The sequence below is a fragment of the Mus musculus genome, chromosome 18 (assembly GCF_000001635.26).
Source record: "Mus musculus strain C57BL/6J chromosome 18, GRCm38.p6 C57BL/6J".
NCBI classification, from domain to species: Eukaryota; Metazoa; Chordata; class Mammalia; order Rodentia; family Muridae; genus Mus; species Mus musculus.
In genome coordinates, this window is record NC_000084.6 from 6,475,605 (window position 1) to 6,499,865 (window position 24,261).

At 42.6% G+C, this 24,261-nt stretch overlaps 1 protein-coding gene and 1 non-coding gene across 4 annotated transcripts in view; both read right to left on the reverse strand.

Annotated features, from left to right (window-relative positions):
• Positions 1-24,261, reverse strand: part of Epc1 (enhancer of polycomb homolog 1) — an 80,158-nt gene that overhangs the window by 39,654 nt on the left and 16,243 nt on the right. The window contains exons 1-2 of one of the 3 annotated variants that reach the window (NM_001276350.1): positions 14,859-15,253; positions 13,288-13,726 (exon numbers count right to left, since the gene is read on the reverse strand). The exons of 1 other annotated variant lie outside the window; for it this stretch is intronic. In NM_001276350.1, coding sequence (NP_001263279.1) covers positions 13,694-13,726; positions 14,859-15,011 — 186 coding nt within the window. In that variant the 5' untranslated portion in view covers positions 15,012-15,253 and the 3' untranslated portion in view covers positions 13,288-13,693. Of the gene's footprint in view, positions 1-13,287; positions 13,727-14,858; positions 15,254-24,261 lie in introns of those variants that run through there. One more of the 3 variants, NM_027497.3, reaches the window with a different exon arrangement.
• Mir1893 (microRNA 1893) lies at positions 14,960-15,042 on the reverse strand. Its single transcript, NR_035446.1, has one exon. It is a non-coding gene; the product is annotated as a microRNA 1893 (primary transcript).

Below are 24,261 nucleotides of genomic sequence, written 5' to 3' on the forward strand. Positions count from 1 at the left end.
TGTCTCTTGTGAGACTAGGCCGGGGCCTAGCAAACAAAAGTGGATGCTCACAGTCAGCTATTGGATGGAACACAGGGCCCCCAATGGAGGAGCTAGAGAAAGTATCAAAGGAGCTAAAGAGATCTGAAACCCTGTAGGTACAACATTATGAACTAACCAGTACCCCGGAGCTCTTGTCTCTAGCTGCATATGTATCAAAAGATGGCCTAGTCGGCCATCACTGGAAAGAGAGGCCCATTGGACAGACAAACTTTATATGCCCCAGTACAGGGGAACGCCAGGGCCAAAAAAATGGGAATGGGTGGGTAGGGGAGTGGGGAGGGAAGGGGGACTTTTGGGATAGCATTGGAAATGTAATTGAGGAAAATACGTAATAAAAAAAATTATCCTCAAAAAAAGGAGAAATATTTGTTACCGTAATATTAAGTTTTTAAAGATGATGCTTTCTGCCATCAAGGGCTTAGAATGGTAAGAAATTATAAGTTAATTTGTTCTCTAGTGTTCAGGAGCTATGGCACTTGGCAAATGTAAGACAGACTTTATCTAAACTGACAGTAGAAGGATTTTCTAAGATGACTAGAAAGGGGGATAGTGCTGCCCAATGGGAAGAGGGCTTGTGGCAGCTAGCCTTCAAGACACACCCAAGACACACCTCCTTCTTGGTACTCAGAATCCTGGCTGATGTGTGAGCAGTGACCCTATGGCAAGGTGACCCTGTGCCATTTATAATAACCAAAGAGTCGGCTTTGGGTGCATTCTTAGTATCTCTTAGGCCCTATGCTCTGGAGGAAGCCAGATGCTATGCCAAGTCATGTAGGTAGCCAATAGAGAGGCCTGGGTGGTGATTAAGAAGCCATGGGCTGAGAATGCGAGTCTGGAGGCAGTTTGCAAGCAAGCAGTGTTGGCAACCCTAAAGGACTCTTCTAAAGCTGGAGTCAGAACTACCAGTAATGTGGTTCGCGGACCCTCTGAAATGGTGAGATTTTAACTGGTTGATGTTTTGAGCTGCTAACATTGGGGTAATTGCATGGTAATGGATAACATACACGTTGATACTGATTCTTTGCTGCCCTAACAAAAAACTAAAATAGAATAGCTTTGGAACTAGTGCATTGACCAAAGAGAATCCATTAGTGAAGAGGTCACTGATGATGCCAGGCAGCGTGCCACCTGGCTGTGCAGGTAAGGGCACACAAGCAGAGGGTAAGATAGTGGACACTGGAAGGCATCAAGCAAGGGGTAGGAAGTTTATGCTTTTGCTTTTCGATAGATGAAAAGTAGAAAATTTACCTAGTGAAGTAGGTGCCGGAACTATGGACTGGGCGATGTTCTGAACCAAAGTTAGAAATGCTTTTTCCCCATTATAAATAGTAATAAATAAGCATAATTAAATCAAGGGCTCTTAGAACAAGAGCCAGGCTGATGGTCTTGAAAAAAGTGCAATGTCTCTTTACAAATGAAGCATATATTTGGAAACTGATGCTGAGCCAAAACCAAACCGTAGGCACTGCCAGAAATCATGGTCCAAATGGCTTGCTGAAAGTTAGTTACACCTTTCTTGTGACATGGTCTCACCATGGAGCCCAAACCAGCTTCCGCTGGGACCATCCTTCCTTAGGCCCCACACATTGGGATTATAGGTGAGTGCTGAGACTACAGGTCAGGCCTCAACTCATTCTGTAAGATCTCTCTGACCACAGAGAAGATGCTGAGAGTCCTGTTTCACACATTAGCTCACAGAGCTTCTCAGAAATTTAAGAGCGCTGTCTGTCTCTTAGGACCAATAAAGGGATGAGCTTGAGTTTATTCTTCCAAGCTAGGTGTTAGGCATAGGTAGCTCACGCTTGTGACACCAGCACGTGGCTGATGGAAGGTTTGCGAAGCCAAGGTCACCCTTGACTATACAATCAGTTCAAGGCCAGACTGGGCTGAAAGATACTTTCTATGTAATTTTAAATTTTTTTAGAAACAGAATTATTTATTTATGTTATGCATATGAGTACCCTGTAGCTGTCTTTAGACACACCAGAAGAGAACATCAAACCCCATTACAGATGGTTGTGAGTCACCATGTGGTTGCTGGGAATTGAACTCAGGACCTCTGGAAGAGCAGTCAGCGCTCTTAACTGCCCATCTATGTTTTTTATATGTAAGATATATATACATTAATTAAACAAGTTGTTTCAACTAATAGAACTCAATACAATTGGAAGAAGACTCAAACATTTTTAAAAGAATTATACATGTAGAAACATTGGCCTCTTGCATTGCAAGAGACAAGAGATAGTAGAAAACAGACCCTTAGATGCCCAAATGTTGGCAGAAAGCAAACAATGTACTTTGTTGAAAACGTGACTCAACATTCTATGTTGGAGGTTATTTCCAGCTGCCTAGGTCGGTCAAGGAGAATTATGTTCATGAAGCTGAACACCAAAACTACAGCCAGCAACTGTCAATTGTACTAAACTGACTTAGGTGAGATACCTGGTTCCGAGTTCAGACAGTCATTGATGAGCCTTGGGGGGCTTTGGGCTGGCATAGGTAAGGATAATCTGCATATGGAAGGTATGTGAAGACTATCAAAATGCCTCTCAGTTCTGGCTATGTGTAAAACCCTCTCACATTTTGCCTATTTATATCTATGTAACCAAAACATATTAACAGTATATAAATTCTGAAATCAAATTATAGAAGACTATGGCCCTTCTCCAACACTTTTATTCTGGAGGAAGTGAGGGCTATGTTGGAAGGACAGCTACTCTAAGGCTACAGGACAGCATAATGAAGATAAACCACATCTAGATCCTTAGCCCTCAGTATCAAAGAGTATTGGTTCAAGCTACCAAACTTGGAAATAATTTGTTGTGGAGCAAGAAACTGCTAGTACAGAGTTAAAGGCTTTTCCCCTCTTGGAGCCCCTCCCACTCTTAAGAATTCTTTTTCACCTTTCCTTAATAAATCTAGTTTTGCTCTAAAACAAAATGAAACAAAACAACAACAGAAAAGAAAGGCAGGAAAGCAAAGGAGCCAAACGAAAGACAACAAGTGGAGGCACTAGTCAGAGATCATGTTAGGCCCCCATTTACCATAAAAAGAGGGTTCTGCATCTTCTATGAGAAAAAGAGTGATTGTAAATCTTCCCAAGAATGTGCTCTAACCTTTGTTCAGAGATTCTTAGATTTAAATTTACCAAGTTGTAGAGCAGCTATAAGAGCTTAAGACATTAATAGTCTAGCTGGTTATGGTAGCACACACCTTCAACCCCAGCACCTGGGAGACAGAGCTGGGTAGATCTCTGTAAACTGGAAGCTAACCCAGCCTACATAGTGAATTCCACCCCAGTAGATGAAACACAGGAAGACCCCATCTTGAAACAAAACAAAAAAAGCATGAAAAGCGACAGATCTTGCTAAAAAGGCGAAGACTGCACCACCCCATCATGTCACCCTCCTTTAGACAGCTAACAACGTTGCTGGCTCACACAGCCATGGAAACAATGGTCTGAATTAACTTTATTGTCCAGTAAGCTTCTGAATACCTTATGTTATACTAAATCATAAATAAAACTAGACCCCACTGATAAAGCACTCTACAGCCAATAATATACTCTTTGTAACTTAAAGTTGTTAACATTTTAAACTTACTGAAAACTTCTGTCCTTCAAGGACTGATCATGCCTACAGAGTTTCTGAGCAAATAAAAGAACTATATATTATATAGCACTTTACATATTAGTTGCATTTCTGGAAAAGTCAATTATATCTCAAAACTAACACACACACACACAAAAGAGAGAGAGGCAGGGAGGGAGAGAAAAAAGGAAAGACAAACTTCACAGAGAAACATGAAATCAGGGCCTAGATGTAAATAATTCACATACAAATTTTATCTAATGGAATGTTCTGTGGGACTATTTTTATATTGTGAAATGTATGTAGGTCACCTGTTAATAACTGCAATGATATCCTACTAACTGTAATAATTGAAAAGAAGCCTCCAAAATTTCCAGAAAGTCTCATGGTAGGAAATTAGTTATGCTTCTGTTAAGGACCAATATAGAGATGAAGGAGAGGTCTCAGATATTCTCTAACAACCCAAAAATGTTCACTTCTTGACCATTAAAACATCTGTAATCACAACACTCAGGCGGCAGTGGCAAGAGGATTGTACACATCTGAGGACAGTCTACACTTCCCAGAGTCTTCCCTCCCCTCAAAAGAATATTTATGTAACTGTCCATGAGGAGTGATAAGCAGCCCTTCCGCAGGCTCCCACCATCTCTGACTACAGCATGGTCATCCCTTTATAGCTCAGCCTCTAGTGGTGGCTTATAAACCAATATTAAAGAGTGTGAAAAACAACTGTTTTCTTCCCTGCATTCTCATTGCAACAGCTACTGTGACCCAACTCATCCACTCTTCCCGATTTCTCCAGTCCTAGTTCCAGTTTCTAGACCTTGCTGTAACGCTTTAACTGGTTCTGCAGTGCCCCCCAGCAGTGCCTGAGTAGCTGTCCATTCCTTACCACTTACACACCGCCCTTCCTTGGTTTCCACAGCTAGCCCACACCATGCTTTTTCTTGGCCTTTCCTACTCTCCTGCTTTTCTGGAAGCCATCACGTGCTTTGGTCCGCTAGAGCTCAGCTTATTCCCAATATTGCACTGTAGCCATGCCTAAGAGTATGCACACCTGGAATCAACAGACATCAGGGCTCTCTCAGCCATTTCTACCACCCACCACCCCTAAGGTACTATCCTAAAGTGCTTCATTTCACCAATAGCTGTACCTCTAAAACCTAAACTCAAGCATCCTTCTCTTTCCTCTCCTGACTCAGTTCCTTTCCCTAACCATGCACTCCTATTCTTGAAACAATTAACTCCACAGAGCCTTTTATTCCAGTGAGTCACATACAACGTTCTCTAGTTGTTAGAGTCCCTGTACCTTCTTTCTCTGCTTATACAATTTAGACCCTATGGTTGAGATCATAACCTGCTTCACAAACACTTGTGACCTCACTACTCAACTCGTTTTCTGTACCTCCTAAGCAAACATCAACTTTTGATGAACCCCACTGTCTACATTTTATGCCAAATATCAAGCTGTATGCTTCCTTTTCACTGAGTTGTCCAAATGATCACTGTAGAATGATCACAATTCTGGCTTTTAGCAAATCCATCAATCCGATCACATTTTCCCTGAAAGTTTAGTCATCCCTGAGACTCACAGGAAAGTGATGATCTTACCTCATAGGTCACAGAGAAACACAAGTTTATGTCAGCTCGTTCTCATTACCAATTCAACTAACTAACCCCCCCCCCCGCCTCCACCCCACATAGCTTGCCTTCCCTTCCTTAAAAGAGGTGGGTATTCCTTCTCTATCTAGTAACCAACTCCCCAGTCAAATGGATCCTGGGGAGACAGGGAAGGGTTATCAAGAGCAGAGCCACCGAGTTCGAGAAGATGGGACCTTTTAAAAGTGAAACCATTGTAATATTAATTGGAGTAATTTACTGTTATTTATACCTCTAAATGCTTTATTTTTGTGACTACCAAATGGGCGACATTTTTCCTGCTCTTTGAATGCCTGGTAATTTCTTCTTTTCCTATGGCTTTGCCATGTGGCCATAGTGGCCTACACTATGTAGTTCAGGCTGATCTCAAACTCAAAGCAATCCTCCTGCCTCAGCTTCAGTGTGTTAAAATTATAGACGAGCATATATACATAGCCTCCTCCTGGTGATCTGAAGTGCCAAATGCTGAATTGTGTGCTGCAGGTCTAGTTTCCAACACAGGTTGTTTTAACTTCAGATTCGTCTGGGCCTTGCGTTCAATCTTTCAACCCTAGAACAAAACTGGTGAGAGCTTTCTTTCCAGAGTGTTTTTCTAGACTGATCCAAGCTCCGCGGTTCTAGACCCATCCCTTTCCGCACAGACATGGAGTTCCTCATCAGCTCTGCTCAGCTTCAGGAAAGCTCAATGGGACCCCTGGCACTCTTTCTGTGCAGCCTTTGTACATCTGTATCACTCAAAGTCTAAATTCTGCCTCTTCAACAGTGTGCTGCCAGGCTGTACTCGAGAGTTTTCCTTGTGCTTCCACCAGAATCCGCCAAACAACCCGGGGCTCAGCTTTCTTACCTCCCTTGTCTGCGTTAGGGCTGGGAATAAGTTTTAGAAATCATCTGCAGACCAGCCCCTTCCAGTTGCCACCCACATCGTTTCTGCCTTTCCTAGCAAAGGTTTCCAAAGTATGTCCTGCGCTTGCTGTGTCCCGATTCACCTTTTCTGGGTTCTCCTGACAATGAGCATTCCTCTGCATCACTTCACCGGGGCAAACTGACAGTGCAGCCAATCTCCCTGAATGTTTCCACTCTTGGATGGCACCTCTAACGTAAGTTCTTCCTGAGTTGCAGACCATAAGCTAAAGTCTATCAAATAAAACAGTAAACTACTTGGTACAATTTCCATTGTTTTTATAAAACATGAAACAAATGGAACTTAAGAGTAGAAATACTCAAGCCGGGCGCCTTTAATCCCAGCAGAGGCAGGCGGGTTTCTGAGTTCGAGGCCATCCTGGTCTACAGAGTTCCAGGATAGCCAGGACTACACAGAGAAACCTTGTCTCGAAAAACCAAAAAAAAAAAAAAAGAGTGGAAACGCCCATTCTGCCTCACAGTTTAGGAGGACATAGACTCCCGTGGGGTGGGGGTGGGGGTGGGGGGTGTCTAAAGGACCTTGCCATGGTTGCTTTTTATAAGATATTGACCAATAAGGACAGATCCACTGGAAGCAAGATAGGAAGGGCCATTTCAAGACTGGATTCCCAGTGACTCACTTCCTCCAGCTAGGTCCTACCTCCTAAAGCTTCCATATACCCCCAAAACAGCTTCATCCACTGGGGTTCCAGAGTCTAAATATATAAGCCCACAGGGACATTTCTACCCAGCCTGTAACAAGTACCAAGCCATGGCTTTCAAACTAGTCACACTTTCAGTTGCTCATTGTACTATATTCTCCTAGGCCTAATTACATGTGGAAAAAGAAGCTTTCTAAACCCTTCTGATTCTATGTTCTCCTTCCTAATTTCCCGGTCCAGCTGCTCAAGTAAAACTCGGGCTATTCACCTTTATCTTTTCTCTGCCGATTCAAACTCATCAAGTCCTGTTGGTTCCACCTCAAAATGTATCTCAAATCCACTGAGTTCTCTTCATTTCCAAACAAATAAACTCCCTCCCACTCTTACACAAAAGACCTATTCCCACATGGTATTTCAGAATGATATTGGGGGGGAAAAGCTAGAATATGTTCCTTCTTTACATAAACCTTAATTCAAAGCACTTGCAACTCCTCACCCCTGAGCATCCATCAGCATCCTGTGTTCTGGTCACATTAGTCTTCTTTTGGTTTCATCCTGGGGCGTTCTGCCAGGAAGGTTCTCTACCTCGAGATTCTTCCAAGGGCTGGCTCACCCTTAGCACTCAAGTCTCAGGTAAGTGTGCCTTAACCACTACTTAAAGAAAACTGTCTTCCTACTATCTGCAATTCTGTGTTTTTATCTTACCACCATGTAAGAATCATGATAGTTTACTTTTTTATACCCCCTCTCATCAAGTCGTTTAATTTTAAATATTGACACTACATACTAGATACCATTTCAGACTCTAGAAAGGCATCCACGTGCAATTGAAGCACACAGAATTCCCATCCTCACAAAGCCAACAGGCTGGAGTATAAGACCTACAGAACACCCTTGTGTGGTCACTGCTGTACCACCCATGGGACTTATTAGTTTCCCAGAAAATGCAACATTTGCTACTTAAGCAGACAAAATGGACTTAGCTGTGTTTATTGTCTGCATAATGCCTTTCACCTCAAGTATCTCTAAAACAATGACCAAATTTTTGTTTCACACTATACTAGGATATTTATATTGTTTTAACGTCAGACCTTTTACTAGTAAAACATACTTTGAAACTGATTACAGAATTCTGGCTCTAACCCCAAGTTCTTACAACAATCAAAGTACTCTGTGACTATTTCACCCACTTACTTCCTATATATCCTCAGAACTTGGCTTTAAGTTTGAGCCTGCCAAGACTAGACCAGAACCCATGGATCTTAACTACCTCTTTGTAAATGACAGGTAAATGATGCCATTCATTAATTCAAGATTTAAGGCACAATGCCATTATTTTAATACAGGAAACTAGTATAGGTCAGGACCTTGTCTTTCTCAGCTAAGAAAAGATAGCCTGGGTATAACCACTCAAGCAATATTACAGGTTAGACTAGACTTAGGTCTAACTAATACTCAGTTTTAATAATCACCTAAACTTAAAGACAGTTTTTACAACTGTATTATGGAACTCTTTAGGGAGAACATGTTTTATACCAGATAAAGATTTCAGATTATATAAATATTAAATTACTTTCGAGTACCAATAAAAACGTCATTCAAAAACCTGGCATTTGTGTGTTCTTAAAAGTGCCTTCTTTACTCCTCGAAGTTACCCTGTAAGGCAGGACCAGACTAAAGTCCATTCAATAAGGTTAAGTGACTTGTGAAAGGACTCAGTCCAGGTGCATTTTCTTAGCATATATAAGTTTTATTTGGGGTTCTAAATTATTAACCTAATTCTAAAAAGTATGGAACTGAAAAAAAAAATCACCCACATGACATTTTAAATTATGCATCTACTTGGTAATACTGATTGCAAAATTCAGCAAGCTATGTCACAATGCATATCCAAAGCTGAAGCAAGCTTTTTAAAGCTAACATCAAATTGTTCAAGAGTTGATTTCTGCACTCATCAAGGCTGTAACTCACACAGAGCACCCAAACTTCTCAAGGCCAGCAAGTTTGCTATTTTTTTTACAACACAGCAACAGGTTGCCACTGTTAGATGAAATTTACTTACTATAGTTACAGATGCAGAGCTGAGCATCCACTAAGTTTAAATTACTGCAACAGCCTAGTTTCTTATCACCACGAGCATTTAGAGGTCTAGTAAAGACTCCAGTGTATAAACAGACAACAGCATCAGGAACCAACCTACTGACAGTGACCCTATGAAAGTAGTTAAAGCAGTGGGTCCCTATCTCACCAAAAGTTACTGCCACTTCTTCAGTTTGCAACAGGGTCTGTCTTCACAAGGTAGCCTCTACTCCATCTCTACCCTCTGCAAGACTGCAGGCAGGAACCACCATGCCTAGCTTTAGAAGTAGCATTTTAAAGTTCCAAAACTTACTTCAGAGGTTAAATACAACTTCCTGTCTCTAAAAGCTCTACTGTACTTTCCTTTCACTCGTGTGCCCAGAAACAACTTGTTTTACTACTTAACTGTAATATAAAGCCTCATTTCCTTGTGTGTTATCTAACTGTACAAAGTGGAGTCATAGATGTGGTCAGAATCAGTGTTTTTCTATGTGTATGAAGAACACTTATTAACAAGTGCTTAAGAAAAACACCTAGTAACAAGTGCCTAAACTGCTGGGCTGGCATGGGGAGGACCCCATTTGATCCCAGGAGAAGCAGAGACAGGCCTATCCCTATGAGTTCCAGGCCAGCATGGTCTACAGAGAGAAACCGTGCCTCTAAAAATGAAAACAAACAAACAAACTTACTTTAAAAAATGGTCCACTGAACTGAAAAGAGGCAGCCAAGGCTGTTACAGAAATCAAAAAACAAAACAAAACAAAACAAAACATCCCCAAAAGACAAAAATCAAAAAGAACAAACAAAAAACCCCAAAGCATAAAAAGGAACAAACAAAACAGTAACAACAACAGCAACAGCCCATTCTGTTTTTAATGGAACACTGCTTGGTATAATATTTAATCTCTCCTGAGACTTACAAGCTTTTACAAAGTCTTCTATCCCTTGTTTGTTCTATATTTAAATAGTATTTTAATTAAGTTCTAGTAATAAAAGAAAATGTAATTTTGTAAAAAAAAATGTTAATCACAACCTACAGAAATTTCTTTAGATACATATAAGCCATCCATTTATACTGTACTTTCTTTAGAAAATAAGGCTGAGATATAAACCAACCCCAAATATCCAACTGCATAGTAGAATGGGAGTTAAACTCAGACAGACACACCAGCAGTCTCCTTGCCTCTGGGCTGATGTCAGTGGAAGCTTTCCATAGGTCCCTTCTTCAGTCTCTTTCTGGATTGCCTAGTCATGTTTTTAATTATTTTTTATCACACTTATTTTAAAAATAACTGCCACATTGAGACAAAGTCTCCATTTGAAATATTAAGGTTTGAGCCTTTCTCCTTTCAAAAAACAAAAAACTTCCCAAAATTTTATATGCTTTTGGAGGGAATTCCAACTTCTAGAAGGTGTGTCATCTCTGAATCCCAACTTCTATGATTCACGTGTGATACCACAGTCCTATGATATCAGCAGTCAGAAAGTAGATTCGACCCAACACTCGGGAGGCAGAGGCAGGCGGATTTCTGAGTTCAAGGCCAGCCTGGTCTACAAAGTGAGTTCTAGGACAGCCAGGGCTACACAGAGAAACCCTGTCTCAGGAAAAAAAAAAAAAAAAAAAAAAAAAAAGGTAGATTTGAGCGCCAGGAGTTCAAAGTATGCCCCAGCAACCTGACAGTAATAAAACTTTCACTGAAAATTAAACTTTATTTTCTCAAATACCTTTGCGTCCAGACCCTTTGCTATCTAATGCAGAATGCCCAGATCTTCTCAATTTCTTCCTAATCCAAACTATCTGAAGTTTCTTTAACTCTGCTTCTGCGACAATGCACTTCACTTCAGTTGCAAGACTGTTGACAGAATGGAAAAATGGGCCAAAATTTGCAGCTTTAGACATAAGAGATAAACTTGGCTTTAATAACATATTAAAGGGAGAGAAAAAAGCTTGCTTTCAGAAGAAAATCAGTTTCAAGTTTACACTGAAACTGTCAAATTATTAGTCCAAGCTAGATCTCCAAAATAGCCCAATATTTAGATGTAGAGCTTTTTATATAGGGAACATGTACATATTTCCAATTTTACCTCCCCTAAATTTTTTTTGGTTTTGTTTTTTGGAGACAGGTTTTATCTGTATATCCTTAGCTGTCCTGGAACTCACTCTGTAGACAAGGCTGGCCTCGAACGCAGAAATCTGCCTGCCTCTGCCTTCCAAGTGCTGGGATTAAAGGCATGCACCATCACTGGCTGGCTAAAATTTCTTTTTTAGAAGAAAACCATAACTGTTTATAAATCTTTCACTTGCATGTGGTAACCCCAGAATGACGGTGAGGCAAGGCAGGACTCCCAAGACTACTGTGTCTAATTAGAATTCTTTAACTATAGAGCTGAATTATGATAACTAGACTCTATTTAATCAGTCTCAAGAGACTGGATGGCTAATATCAATGTGGCTTATAATCCAGTAAACTTCAAAATTTCTACCCAGTCCAGACTCCTTGTCTGGATGGCCTGTTCCCTATGTCCCACCATAAAATGTTAAAGTAGCTCCAATTTGCCAAACACCACTCTAAAAACTAGTAAAAGACCCACAAATGTACTGTAAAGTCCCGATTTTAATCACTTAAAACTGTAACAAATCCATCCAATGGGGCTCATCTCTTTGGAAAGATACCCTGCCTCCAGTGGAAATTATTTAAGAGATGCTAAGTGATAATGGGGCATTCGCCCCTCACTGATTTTCTTTCTTATCCCCTACCCCACCCCCAAAGCACTCATTTTTTTCATGGAGTTACTAGTTTATTTTTTTGAGCTTTAAAATTTACATGTGACTCTAAATACAAAAATTTCCACCCTCACTTTTTGACTTAGCAAGTTTTTACTTATTACATTCTACTAATTGGAACATTGAATCCCTAACATTTATAGTTTAGTCAGTTCAAGCATTACAATCTAGCTTTCAGTTCTACAATAAAAGTTTTTAAACAGAGTAGCAATTTGCTTTTTACCTGAGGTGTGTGTGTGTGTTTATGTGTATCATCATTTATTTAAACTTGTTTAAAAAAATTAAGCATGCCTAATTAGGCCAAGATCGTCAACTTTTCTAAGGTGCCAGGAGTGGACAGGTGCTCCAACATCACAGTGAGCCTGTCCTTCGCTTGTGGATTCATTCTCAGAGTCTTGATACATTTTCTGGACTGTCTCAGCCTCTGATTACAGATTTGTACTACCAGGCTTAAGCTTTGTTCAGTTTTTACTACTAAGACTGGCAGAACAGGAGGACATTGACAAGCTATCCTGGCAGCACTAAAAGGTTTCTAAACTGGCTATGGTGGCTTACTCCTAATCCCAGGACCCAGAAGGCTAAGGGAGGCAGGGTTGAGAGTATATTTTAGATAAGCCTAGGCTACTCAACCAGATCAAAACCTAGATTTCTTTAACCACAAAAAAATATAATAAAGGCAACAATTATATTCTTAGGGAGCTTTACATGCCATACTTATTTTTTTTTTTAATCATGAAATGCTTTCTTATACAGCAGTGGATAAGAAACTATCCCCATCTTAATCTGTTTTGTCTAATTAGAATCCTATAAACCCATAAAGTTGGATTATGATAACTAGACCCCACTTCTAACCGTTTCAAGACAGAGTAAATTAATCTATATATTTTTTAACTAGACAACCAATTCAGGTCCTAGGTTATAGGACCTGGCAGGAGGCCCATGGGTGAACTTCGCTTTTACTCTTGTTTTTTAGTAAAAAGGTTAACTTCAAATTATATTATGTTTAGTACTTTTCAATATTGTACAACATACTACTTTCACTGCCCTGTCTCACAGAGCCTGTCACTAGTGTGGTCTGACACACAGGATTGTGGAACAATTTATTTCCCAAGATTTTAAGTTCTTCTATTAAGAGACCTGACTCACAATACAGTTTTGGCTTGTTGTGAAGTGAAGAATTCTAAACAGATGATTGAAAAAAAACTAATCCCCATACTTAATAAAAGTTGGAACTTCACCCACTAAAACCCAGTGACAACCACTGCACAATAACAAGATTGTTTTAGTGAACAAAAAATGATCTGTAAATGTTAATATGCACAGACAGACCCTTCAGTTAAACTCAGCTTTCATTTTAGGTTGTAACTCTCAGGACTGTCCAAAAGAGTCAGAAAGCAAGACTTAAGCAGTTTCTAAAGTGTACTGTTGTGGGTCTTGCTTAATGATTTCCACCTTAGATGCACAAAGTGCAACAAATTCCTCAAGCAGGGTAACACCAGCCACCCCTACTTGAAAGTAGTATCTGTATAACTTACATAGAGAAACAAAAATAAAACAAAAAGACAAGATTCTGCAATCACAAGTACTTTAATTTAAAAAAAAAAAAAACAAATCACTTATTTTAAAAATAAACAAATGTCACCAATCTACTCTAAGTTGATACAAGTCAAAATAAAGAGCACTGCTCTCACAGATAATAAGCTGCTGAAGTCAGTCCACTACCCCACACAGCTCAGCTACACTTAGCACTCAGCTGTGAAGTGAGATTCAAGACCCTCCGCCCCAAAGTAACATTCAACTGTCAAAACTATTTTACTTTAAAAGGTTAAATAACCCAAGCAGTTTGAAGAGTTTTATTTTGAAAAACATTACAGAGAATAGAAATTCTTACAGTGCCAACAGAAGTATTACAGTACAATTTTCCACAACAAAACTGGAGCACACAGTCCATGGGAATCCTCGACTTCCTTCAACTGTCAACACACTGCACCCTGTATAAGTGGCTGTACCTGGAAACCAACGTATGCAAGTCCTTAGAATTAGAAGTTATCAAGTTATAATGTTAACATCTGGGGGAAATGTGTGGAAGAGTCTACTATGTTACGTCTGTGACCGGACCCAACTTCCACAGCAAGGTAAAGGCCACAGCAATAGTAAATGACCTATTAGCTGTATGAACAATAATGTAACTACTGCAGCCCACTTAGTTTGGGTATCTTAATGTTAGGATGTCTGTGAAGAATTCATTCAACGTTAGCTACGTAAGCTATTAATACAAAAGGACCTTAGAGCTTTAACATTCATTGAGAAGTTTATTCTCTATCTCTTCTCCTGAAAACAGGCGAACCTAAATAATTTACAAAGAACTAAAAAGTTGCAGACTTTAGAACAGAGTTACTTACTGTAAACAAATCTGCAACATTGTCTCAAAGATCAAAAAAGTAGGAGACAGGTTTTTTTCTTCCCACCAGCACTGCGGGTGGAAGCAAGAATATACCCGGAGTTTCAAAATCTTCTATAAATGTAATGGCGTCTGGGCAGACCCCGAGCACCCTCGCCATTTCCTTTCAGGAAGGGGAGAGAAATCAGCCTGAGCCCCGTAGTCAGCATGACAGGCCCCTCGGAGGCTCCACGTGGGGACCGCACCGAGCCCACGGGCAAACACGCTCCCAGCCTGAGCCCGCAGCCGCTGCCAGGCCCCGACGGCCCCGGAGCGCCACCTAGCGGCCCTCAGAGGGACCTGCAGGCGCGGCCCACTCCCGGCTCGCGGCACCCCCACCGCCGCCCAGCCCGCTTCCCTCTCCGGATGTGCACAAGGCCCAACCCAAGAACTGAGACCACAAAATGGCTGCCGGCGGCTTCGTCACGTGACCCCTTTGTGCCTTTCGGGCCCCCGAACTCCGCGGGACCCAGGTACCAGTGGCCGAGGACGGCGGGAGGCCTTCGAGGGGGCTCCGCCGGGCCTTAGCGCCCGGGACCGAGCACCCGGGGAGGCGGGGGGGACCGGCCGGGCCGGCGACCGAGAGTCGGCGGCGGAGAGAAGATGGCGGCCATTTTGTGTGGGTCTGCTGCTCCGCCGCCGCCGCGGGCAGCGGAGGGCGCGGGCCTGGCGGCGGGTCGGACAGGGGAGTTAACACGTACCGACTCCTCTTCCTTCTCCATCCCGGTGGGCATCTGCGGCACGGCCCGGTTTATCGAGGCGTATTCGTGCAGGTCGGGCAGATCCTCACAGCGGAAGACCGGCAGCGGCTTCGAGGCGTCCAGCGCCCGCGCCCGAAACGACAGTTTACTCATCTCAGGCGCAGCAGATACCTCTCCGCTCTGGGGAAACGGCCCCGGCCAGCGGGATCATGGAGAACCGGAGTTTCGGTCTCCACTCGCCTGCCGCTGCCGGGGACTTGGGGGCGGAGCGCAAAGCCCGCCGTCCGGGCCCTGACACCAGCCGGGAGGGTGGGAGGCTGTGCCGCTCCGCGCCTCGCTCACTCGCTCTCTTCAATACGCCATGGCCAACATGGCGGACATTAAAACTCCACTGTGCGCTCTTCAGCCAACCCCAGCCATTCCCCACACTGCATCGCGCAGCGACGCGGGCACGCGCGGGGGGAGCGCGGGCTCGAGCGGGCGCCGGCGCGGCGCGGCATGGAGCGCGCGTCCCGCCAACCCCCGGCCCGCCGGCCGCCGGCCTCGCCCGCCCGCTCCGCCCGGCCGCCTCGCTTCCCGCCCTGCGCGGTGCTCAAGCGAGGGAGCGACGAGCTCGGCGCCCGCGCGGGCCCTGGGAAGGCCGGCGCGTAGAGCGGCTGGGATGCTCGGGCCTGCGTCCCGGGCGCGGGCACTTGTCACCACTGGGCGGCCGCGCAGGACGAGCGCAGCGCAGTGCGGGAGGTCCAGGGACTTAGAAATAAAAACGCACGTGAAATCATTGGCAAACTCTTAAGTCGAACGAAACTTTGGATGTAATTTTTAACAGGTTCAGCATCGAGTCAGGGGTCAGTCTCCAAATATATAGATAGTCACCACTATCTATATATTCAGCTCGAAAGTAGTTTTCCCTCTCCAATCCCAGATTTTAGCCATCCCTTTTAAGTATAATTGAAGCAAGCAGAATAATTACCACAAATTGTAACAATCTTAAGTGAAACAGTTCAGATACAGTTTCCAATTCCTAGAGCCAGTCCTGTAGTGGTAGCTAGCTCATGAATTTCTGTTGTATTTAGAAGAAACTATTTCAACGTAGTTTCACACTCTTGCCATCTGTTCTCTGGAAAACTTTATAAAATAGAATCAGGGACTCGTGATGGTTTCCGTGGCCACATCAGAAATGGAAGGATAAACGTTACTTTATTAAAAACATAGATGTTGATAAGACTGCTAATACCTAGCTTGTATTATACATGAAAATAAGTACCCAAATATATCATTTCTGTAAAATATTTTATAAAGTGGGAAGACTGTTAGGATGGATTTTAAAAGTTTGGCGGCAAATTTTCAAACGTTCAAGATTTTAAAAACGTGTTATAAGTCTGATTTCCTCAAGGGCTACATATTAAAAATGACCACTACTCTTTTTGTTTTGTTTTGTTTTTGCTTGTTTGTTTTTGTTTTTCGAAACAAGGATTTCTCTGTATAGCCCTGGCTGTCCTGGAACACACTGTGTAGACCAGGCTAGTCTTGAACTCAGAAATCCTCCTGCCTCTGCCTCCACAGAGTGCCACCACACCCGGCTTAATCACTACTCTTAAATACATACAGGGTTTGATAGTTTAGAGTGCACCAACTATCTGGTAGGTTTGTTTCTATGTAACTTAATTAGGACCTTAGTCGCACAGTAAGCGCACACTTTGCTCTACTAGACCAGGGGAGAGCAGGCAAGCAGGAGACAGAAGGCAGTTCTTCAGGATTATCCTAACACTCCAGTCTGGCAGCTAGCTTGTCTCAGCGAGGCAGTGGGACTTTCACCTGCCTTTCCTCCAGCTTCTGGGTTCAGTAAGTACCTCTCCCAAGGAGTTAGGATGAAAGCTAGTGCATATGGCTGGAGAACCGGCAGAAGTGAGCGGTGAGGCTCCGCTGAAGTGTTCACCAAAGTTTTGGGAGACGCTATCCAAGTGAGATTATGCAGATAAGCATGGGTTATGAAAGGGGAGAAAAGAAGGGGGAGAGAGGAAAAGATAAATCTCAGGCATGGAAGACTCGATCACATTCCAGGAATCAGAAAACCTGCCAGATCCACTGTCGAGCATGACTCATAGCTTGCCAGGTCCAACAGTTAGGGAGCACTGGCTGTTCAGTATAACAGTGGCAGTCCCTCAGCTTGTAATAGGAGGCTACTAAAAACCCTAGTAGGAGAAGTTATACTTAGGGAACTGAAGATTTTAGAGGACAAAATAGCTTCTACAGCTAATGAGTGAGCTGAGGAAATTACTTATTTTTATCTTCACTGAAAGGACAGCCTAAGGGCCTGGGCAAAGTCCTGGGCTCCAATCCCAGCAGTACAAAAAGAGACTGACAAGCAGCAGCCTATGGGTATATGTTTTTCCATCCTATAGCAGAAGTGACTGACTGCAGCCTATGGATATGGTATGTGTCTATACCCTACATCGGCAGGAACTAACTCTACAGCTACAGACACATTTCTACATTCTACAGTAGCAGTAAAGACATTGCAGAAATAAACTGTGTTTCCTAGAAATGTTTAAATCATCACGACATTGAGATCTGCATGCATCCAGCTGTAAGGCGTATTTTCAATTAGATCAAGGATGGGAAGGCCCACTGTGGGTGGTGCCATCCCTGGGCTGGTAGTCTTGGGTTCTGTAAGAAAGCAAGATAAGCAAGCCAGGGGAAGTAAGTAACTGAGCAAGCCAGTAAGTAACATCCCTCCATGGCCTCTGCATCAGCACCTGCCTCCTGGCCTGCTTGAGTTCCAGTCCTGACTTCCTCTGGTGATGAACAGTAATGTAGAAGTGTAAGCTGAATAAACCCTTTCCTCTCCCACTTGTTTCTTGGTCATGATGTTTGTGCAGGAATAGAAGCCCTGACTAAGACAGATGCCAAGGGGGAATTGAAATAGTATAATAGAGATAGGAACTTTTGGAGGAGCTGAGCTATATGAACAAGACAGAGTGAGGAGTAGCTGCCAGATATGCATGAAAATGGACTCTCACAACAATCCTGTTACAAAACTCTCCAGTGGAAGTGATGGGAATTTGAATGGACAGTGCACAAGTACAAGTAAAGAGATGTGAGTCTCTTTGGAGTGGGTTAGTGGTGCTTTTGCTCTTTGTTCTGAGATAGGGTCTTGATATATAGCCTAGGCTGGCTTGGAGCTCACAAATTGGCCCTGTCTCCTGAGATGCAAGTGTTGGGTCACTGTCCTGTTGTATCCTGTCGTTGTCCCCCCCAGCCCTAACCCACCCCAATGAGATGCAAGTTTCAATCAATGGAAATAATACTTAAAATATTGTCACTCTGATAAAATGAGCACAGTTCAGGGTGTGCCTTTAGTGGGGCTTTATAGTACATGCCATAGGTCAATTTTCCTGAAACCCATGTCTTCTTTACCCAAGCCATATGTCCATAACTGTTCTGTATTTTGCTCATAAGGAAAGCTAAAATTGGTTTTGGTATGGGAGTTAAGGCCTCCTGTTATGCTGTTAATATCTTCTCATTATTACCAAAGCCGGGTGCTTCAACTGAAAAAGGTCAGTCAGTCTTACCAACTCCTAAGCACAGCTTAGGATAAGCACAGCTCTCCTGCCTCCAGGCTCTGACTCCTGCTTTTCTACCTTCTTGTCCAGCTCCAGGCTATCTTCTGAAAGATCTTACAAAAATGACTTGAGGACTGAATGAAATGACCCATGAAAAGCACTAACAATGGGCTCTGGCTAACCCAGGACAGTCCATAGACGTGAGCTATTGCATTCTCTAGGCCCAGTTCTGCACTCAGTGTCATACATCACACTCTCATACAACACATCTGGGATATGTGTTCCCTGTGTACCTCAGGCAGCTGTGGACTTTCCATCCTTCTGTCTCTGCCTCCAAGTGCTAGGTACCTCCCACAAGATCAATCTAAGAAAAAGTCTACTATCCTTCAAAATCCAACTCAGTATCAACTCCATGAAACTTAATTCATCTAAATGCTACTTTTATGATCTGAAAAACAAATCAGCAATTAGATGAACTCAACACTCCTTAAGCTACATGAACTGTTGTTCTTTCACTGAAGTCAACTCCATTTTCAAACTGCAAGAATAATGCCTGCCATTTACTCCATGCTTTCTGTATCACTCCCCTGAGAGCCATGTTTGATGTGTCTGTCAGGTTAGAGAAGGTATATAAACTACCTCTGGTCATGAAGCTGGCAAGAATAGCTGGTTAGAACAGAATCTCTGTGTCTGATTTTAAAGTCTTAGAAATAAGATTAAATAGAGAAGAGAGGACATGAAATGGAGAAGGAGGGATGACAGTGAAGAGCAAGATGGGTCAAGGGTTTTGTTTTGGGGGAAGGTGAAAGAAACTTGGACATGTTTATACTAAAAGCAAAGATGGATTAACCCCACGACAATCTTACTCATAAGAAGGAAGACATGAAGCCAAGTTTGAAGAGTAATACAAAGAGTTAAATTCCTAGATAAAACAACAGGATTTAATATCATAATACCATAACAGCAGATGTCCAGCTTCCTCATTCCTGAAAGCATTTAATATTTACCAATAGTTTATTCCGAGCTAGGGTAAAGCAGTCAGTGCTAGAAAAATGAGAAAACACAATACATAAGACCTCTCAAGGGGAGATGCTGTTACTGTATATACTGGGGAAATAAAAAATTATCTTCCTTTTTTAAAAAAGATTTATTTATTATTATTCATAAGTACACTGTAGCTGTCTTCAGACACAGCAGAAGTGGGCATCAGATCTCATTACGGGTGATTGTGAGCCACCATGTGGTTGCTGGGGTTTGAACTCAGGACTTTCGAAGAGCAGTCAGTGCTCTTAACCACTGAGCCATCTCACCAGCCCCTTCCTTCCTTCCTTTTTTTTTTTTTTTTTTTTTTTTTTTTTTTTTTTTTTGAGACAGGGTTTCTGTGTAGCTTTGGCTGACTTGAAATTTGTTCTGAAGACCAGGCTGGCCTCAAAACTGGAAGATCTGTCTGCCTCTGCCTCCTGAGTGCTGGCATTAAAGGTGTGTGCTAACACTACCCAGCTGGAAAATAACATCTTTAAATATGAATGGGTGAATATAAATATAAATATGAATATAAATAAATGAGAATGCTGGTACTGAGCACTGTGCAAAAGCAACAGTAGTGAATGAACATGGCTTTGCTTTAGGCAATGAAAAATCTCAGCCAGGTGGTGGTGGCACATAAGAGGCAGAGGATCTCTGTGAGTTCAAGGCTGACCAGGTCTATGAAGTGAGTCCAGGACAGCCAGGACTACACAAAGAAACTCTGTCTCAAACAAAGAAACAAACAACTCATCTAGGATATCTTACTGTGTAGAGTATATTCTAAAGTTATACAAACTTTACTTACTACCACACAAATTTTTGTCAAAATTGAGAATTTCCATCCCACTAAGGGTGGCCAGGTAAGTTTGATAGTCTTTAAGATGTGTCCCTTCAGCTCCTACAAGCCATGGGGGTTTTGCTTACCCTGTAGGCAGGCAGTTAAGACCCTAGATGGCATTTCAATGTGGACTCTGTCCATCATGGCTGGAGAAATGGTAGAAAATCTGAGCTAGAAACCATTGAAACTTGAGCTTAGATTGCAGTGACTTAATATTTACAGAGAGACCAGAATTCTGATCTAAGTCATGAACAACTAGGTTTCTAGAAGAATAAAATTCCATATCAGAAAAATGTAAAACTATGTAAGAATTAAACCGTCTGTGTCCAAAATATTTGGCAAAGTGTATCTCAAATGAGGTGTGTTAACTACTGCTGACACATTCAGCCTGCTCAGGTGCTCATGTGCGGTATGGACTCCAGGAAGGACAAAGTCAGAGCAGGAGAAAGATCCTGAGCTCCAGAGGACAAACCTCCGCTGGACACCTTACGATCTTGAGTAGATGGGACCCACAACCTGTGTGCCATTTCCAAAGAAATACATGTGAGTCAGGAAGGTATATGTGGCACAGGAGAGGAAGGGAGTAAAATCTGAAGGAACAAAAGAGCTGCCAGTGAGCAAGGAACACAGCAGTGACCAATCAGGCGGACAGGTAGGAGCCCAGAGGGCATTCGAGAAGGAGGGGTTACAGTGACTTGCTACTGCTCCTACAACAGGATGGCAATGCTTTGTGGGTTCTTTCTATCCTTGGGTACAGAATTACCTTTCTTGTCACCAGGTGAGCTAACTTTAGTGAAATGGAGTGTTGCTTGTCACTGTTTTCACTGATGCTTTGAGGAACGTCACCTGCATATGCACTCTGCATCCAGCTCCTGGCCCTGTCCACAAGTGGGAAGATAAAGTAAAGATTCCAAACCCATGGAGGGAGATTGCAGGTGTCAGAAGTGAGTCATGGAGTCAGGACAGGAGAAGAGTGAAGAGGACGGAGGCCCAGGGAGCATCATCGAGAGTCCAGACAGCAGAGCGAGAAGAGCCAGGGGTGGGAGAAGGGCTAGAAGAGGGACAGCTGGGAGAAGCTGGGAGCTGAGCTGAGCTCGCTGGATCACCAGAACAAAGGAAGGAGCGGATCACCTGGGAGCACAGAATCCTTTTAAATGGTGCTTTGTGCAGACAGGCTGGTGGGTTGACACCTGAGCTGGTGGAATGACTGGCTGTGGTGCCTGAACCATGGTGGTCTTTCATCTGGAGGGCCAAAGCCAATCAAGGTTTCAAGCCATTTCCAAGTGCCCTCCTATGTGATTTTATTAAACATTGTTTATTTCTTTATTGTTGGTGGGGAGGCAATGCCATGGCCCATGTCTAAAGATCAGAGGAAAACTTGTTTCAGTACTCTTATCGACCATGTAGATCCTGGAGACCTGAGCACCAAACTCAGGCTGGGCAGTAAGCGTCTTCATCCACTGGGCTATCTCCCTGGCCCTGCCCTCCATCAAGACTTTGTAGTTTCTTGCTGTTATGGTTTGAATAGGAAATGTCCTTCACAGACTCATTTATTTGAACCCCTGGACTCAGGCAGTGTGGTGCTACTTTGGGAAACTGTAGAATCTTTAGACATGGGGTTGAGCTGGCAGACATAAGGCCTTAAGGATAGGCATTGAGGATTCTACACTAGCCTGGCTCCCACTGGGGCTCCCTGCTTCCTGACAGTACCAAAGCTCCCACTACCATAAACTCAGCTACTACCATCAAATTGCCACCAAGACTGACCTTTCGCCTTTACCTGTTCAGCTTTCCCTAAGTGCTTTTATCTGCTATTTTGTCATAGCAACAAGAAAAGTAATTCATCCACCGCCAAAGGAGCTAAATTTTAGCTTAGGTCAGGCCCTAGCCTGACGCTCCCAGTCTTCACCCTCATGACACTCCTTACATCACAAGGGAACATGCCATGCATGCCACCTTTTCAGTACATCCTTTTTCTGGTTCAAAGACGTACAAGCTAGCACACCAAATGCCTGTCGGCCTTTGGGAATTACTGAGGTAGAATTCACATCCAGATCTGACCTCCTGAGGACCGAGTTTCCCAAACACGAGACTCTTAAGCTCAGACCCAGGGCGAGTGGTGCTGAGCCAATCGGCTTAATTGATCTGTTCCCAGGGTTAACACTTTGCTGCTTTTATCTCTGCCGGTTGTTTTGGGCTGGTTTTACTTTTTTCTTTGCTTGTTTTACAGTAATACTATACTATTGATAACACTACCTCCATCTTTTCATGGCCTTTGTATCTCCATACAATTTGAGCTTGCTCTCTTATCACTAAATTTTCATTTTAAAATATTGGATTATTTTTCAGACGGGGTCTCAATGTGTAGCCTAAGCTGGTCTCAAACTTGTCACCTCCTGCCTCTGTAGCCTATGTTCAGCCTAATAGTATGTACCATAGTTTTTTAAAGCATTATCCTCTTAAGGGGCTCTTTATGTACACTGACTCTTGTTTACTATAAAAAACAGACATAAGACCAAGTGTGGTGATGCACACCATTAATCTCAGCATTTAGGAAACAGAGGCAGGAGGATCTTTGTGAGTCCGAGGCCAGCCTGGGCTACATACTGAGTTTCAGAACACCCACGAGTATATTGAGGGACTCTGCCTCAACAAACAAACAAAAAGACATATAATCTTAATAAAGCACTTATGATAGAAAATCATTTAAAGTATGGTTTAAGACAGAAGAGAATAAATGTCTATAGTTCTTTGACTAAAGATGATTCTGTGTTTATAAAAATTAAAGTGGACAAACTATTCTTTATTTGAGTAGTCTCGAAAAAACTTGATCTTAAATAGTATCATTTCTTTCTACATATTAATTTGACATTTTCCAAAAGTATGTTTTATAACACATGAGTCCAGATACTGAAATAAGAGTTATATACGTATATAAAATGCCAGTAGGGACTAGATGTGTGGCTCCATGGTTGAACACTTGCCTAGCATTCTAAAGACCTAGGGTTCTACCCTTGCTGCTGAAGAAATAAATGAATACACAAGTTAATAAGCCTGGAAAATACTACAAATTAACGTTGCCCTTAAAAAAAAAAAAAACCTGGGTTCATGATGTCTAGGCTCAGAGGCAACCTGCAAAAAGAAATGGGATGCTTAATACAATGTATCTCAAATGTGTCTGAATGTATCTATAGCACACTTTGGCAAATTCTAGTCATGACACCTCAGAGAAACAGAACATTTTCAACCACACTTTGCATCTTATTGTCTAAGGTGCCTGACACACAAACTGAAAAAACTTGTAAAATCTATATATAGCTATATAGTATTATATTTGTTACCATTGGTTGTAGGTATATGGACATGGGCATAGGTGCCTGAAGGTTGGAGAATCGGTAGATTCCCTAAAGTTGGAGTTAGAGGTGGTTATGAGCCACTCCACATGGGAAGTGGGGACTGAATTGGGGTCCTCTGAAGGAGTAGCAGGCGTCCATAACTGCTGAGCACCTCTCCAGCACCTGATAAAGATTTTTATCCTGATAATAAAAAATGCTAAGCAAGCCATTTAAACAAAGACTTGGTCAGAATTTCCTATAGAAACTAGAGCTCAGCAAACTGGTATACTCCACAATATTTTTGATCCTTAAAACCCTGTATCTAAAAAAAGTCCAGCTTTATTTAATCCTCAAACTTCTCAAGGTGAACCCTGGAAACTGCTTTGCCCTTGGAACTGTTCCTTCCCGTTTCAAAAGCTAGGAACCATAAACCTATCGGTGAGGCTCTCCAAGGATTTGATGAAATGTTTCATGGAAAAAGGATGCCCAAGCCAGCCAGTTCCCCACCCGCATCTCTCTCTCTCCTCCAAGACAAGGTCTTACCGTGTAGAACTCTCCAGCTCAGGCTGGCTTCAAACTTGTGGTCCTCCTTCCTCATCCTTTTGGGATTATGGGTGTGTGCCACAGTGCCCACCTTTACA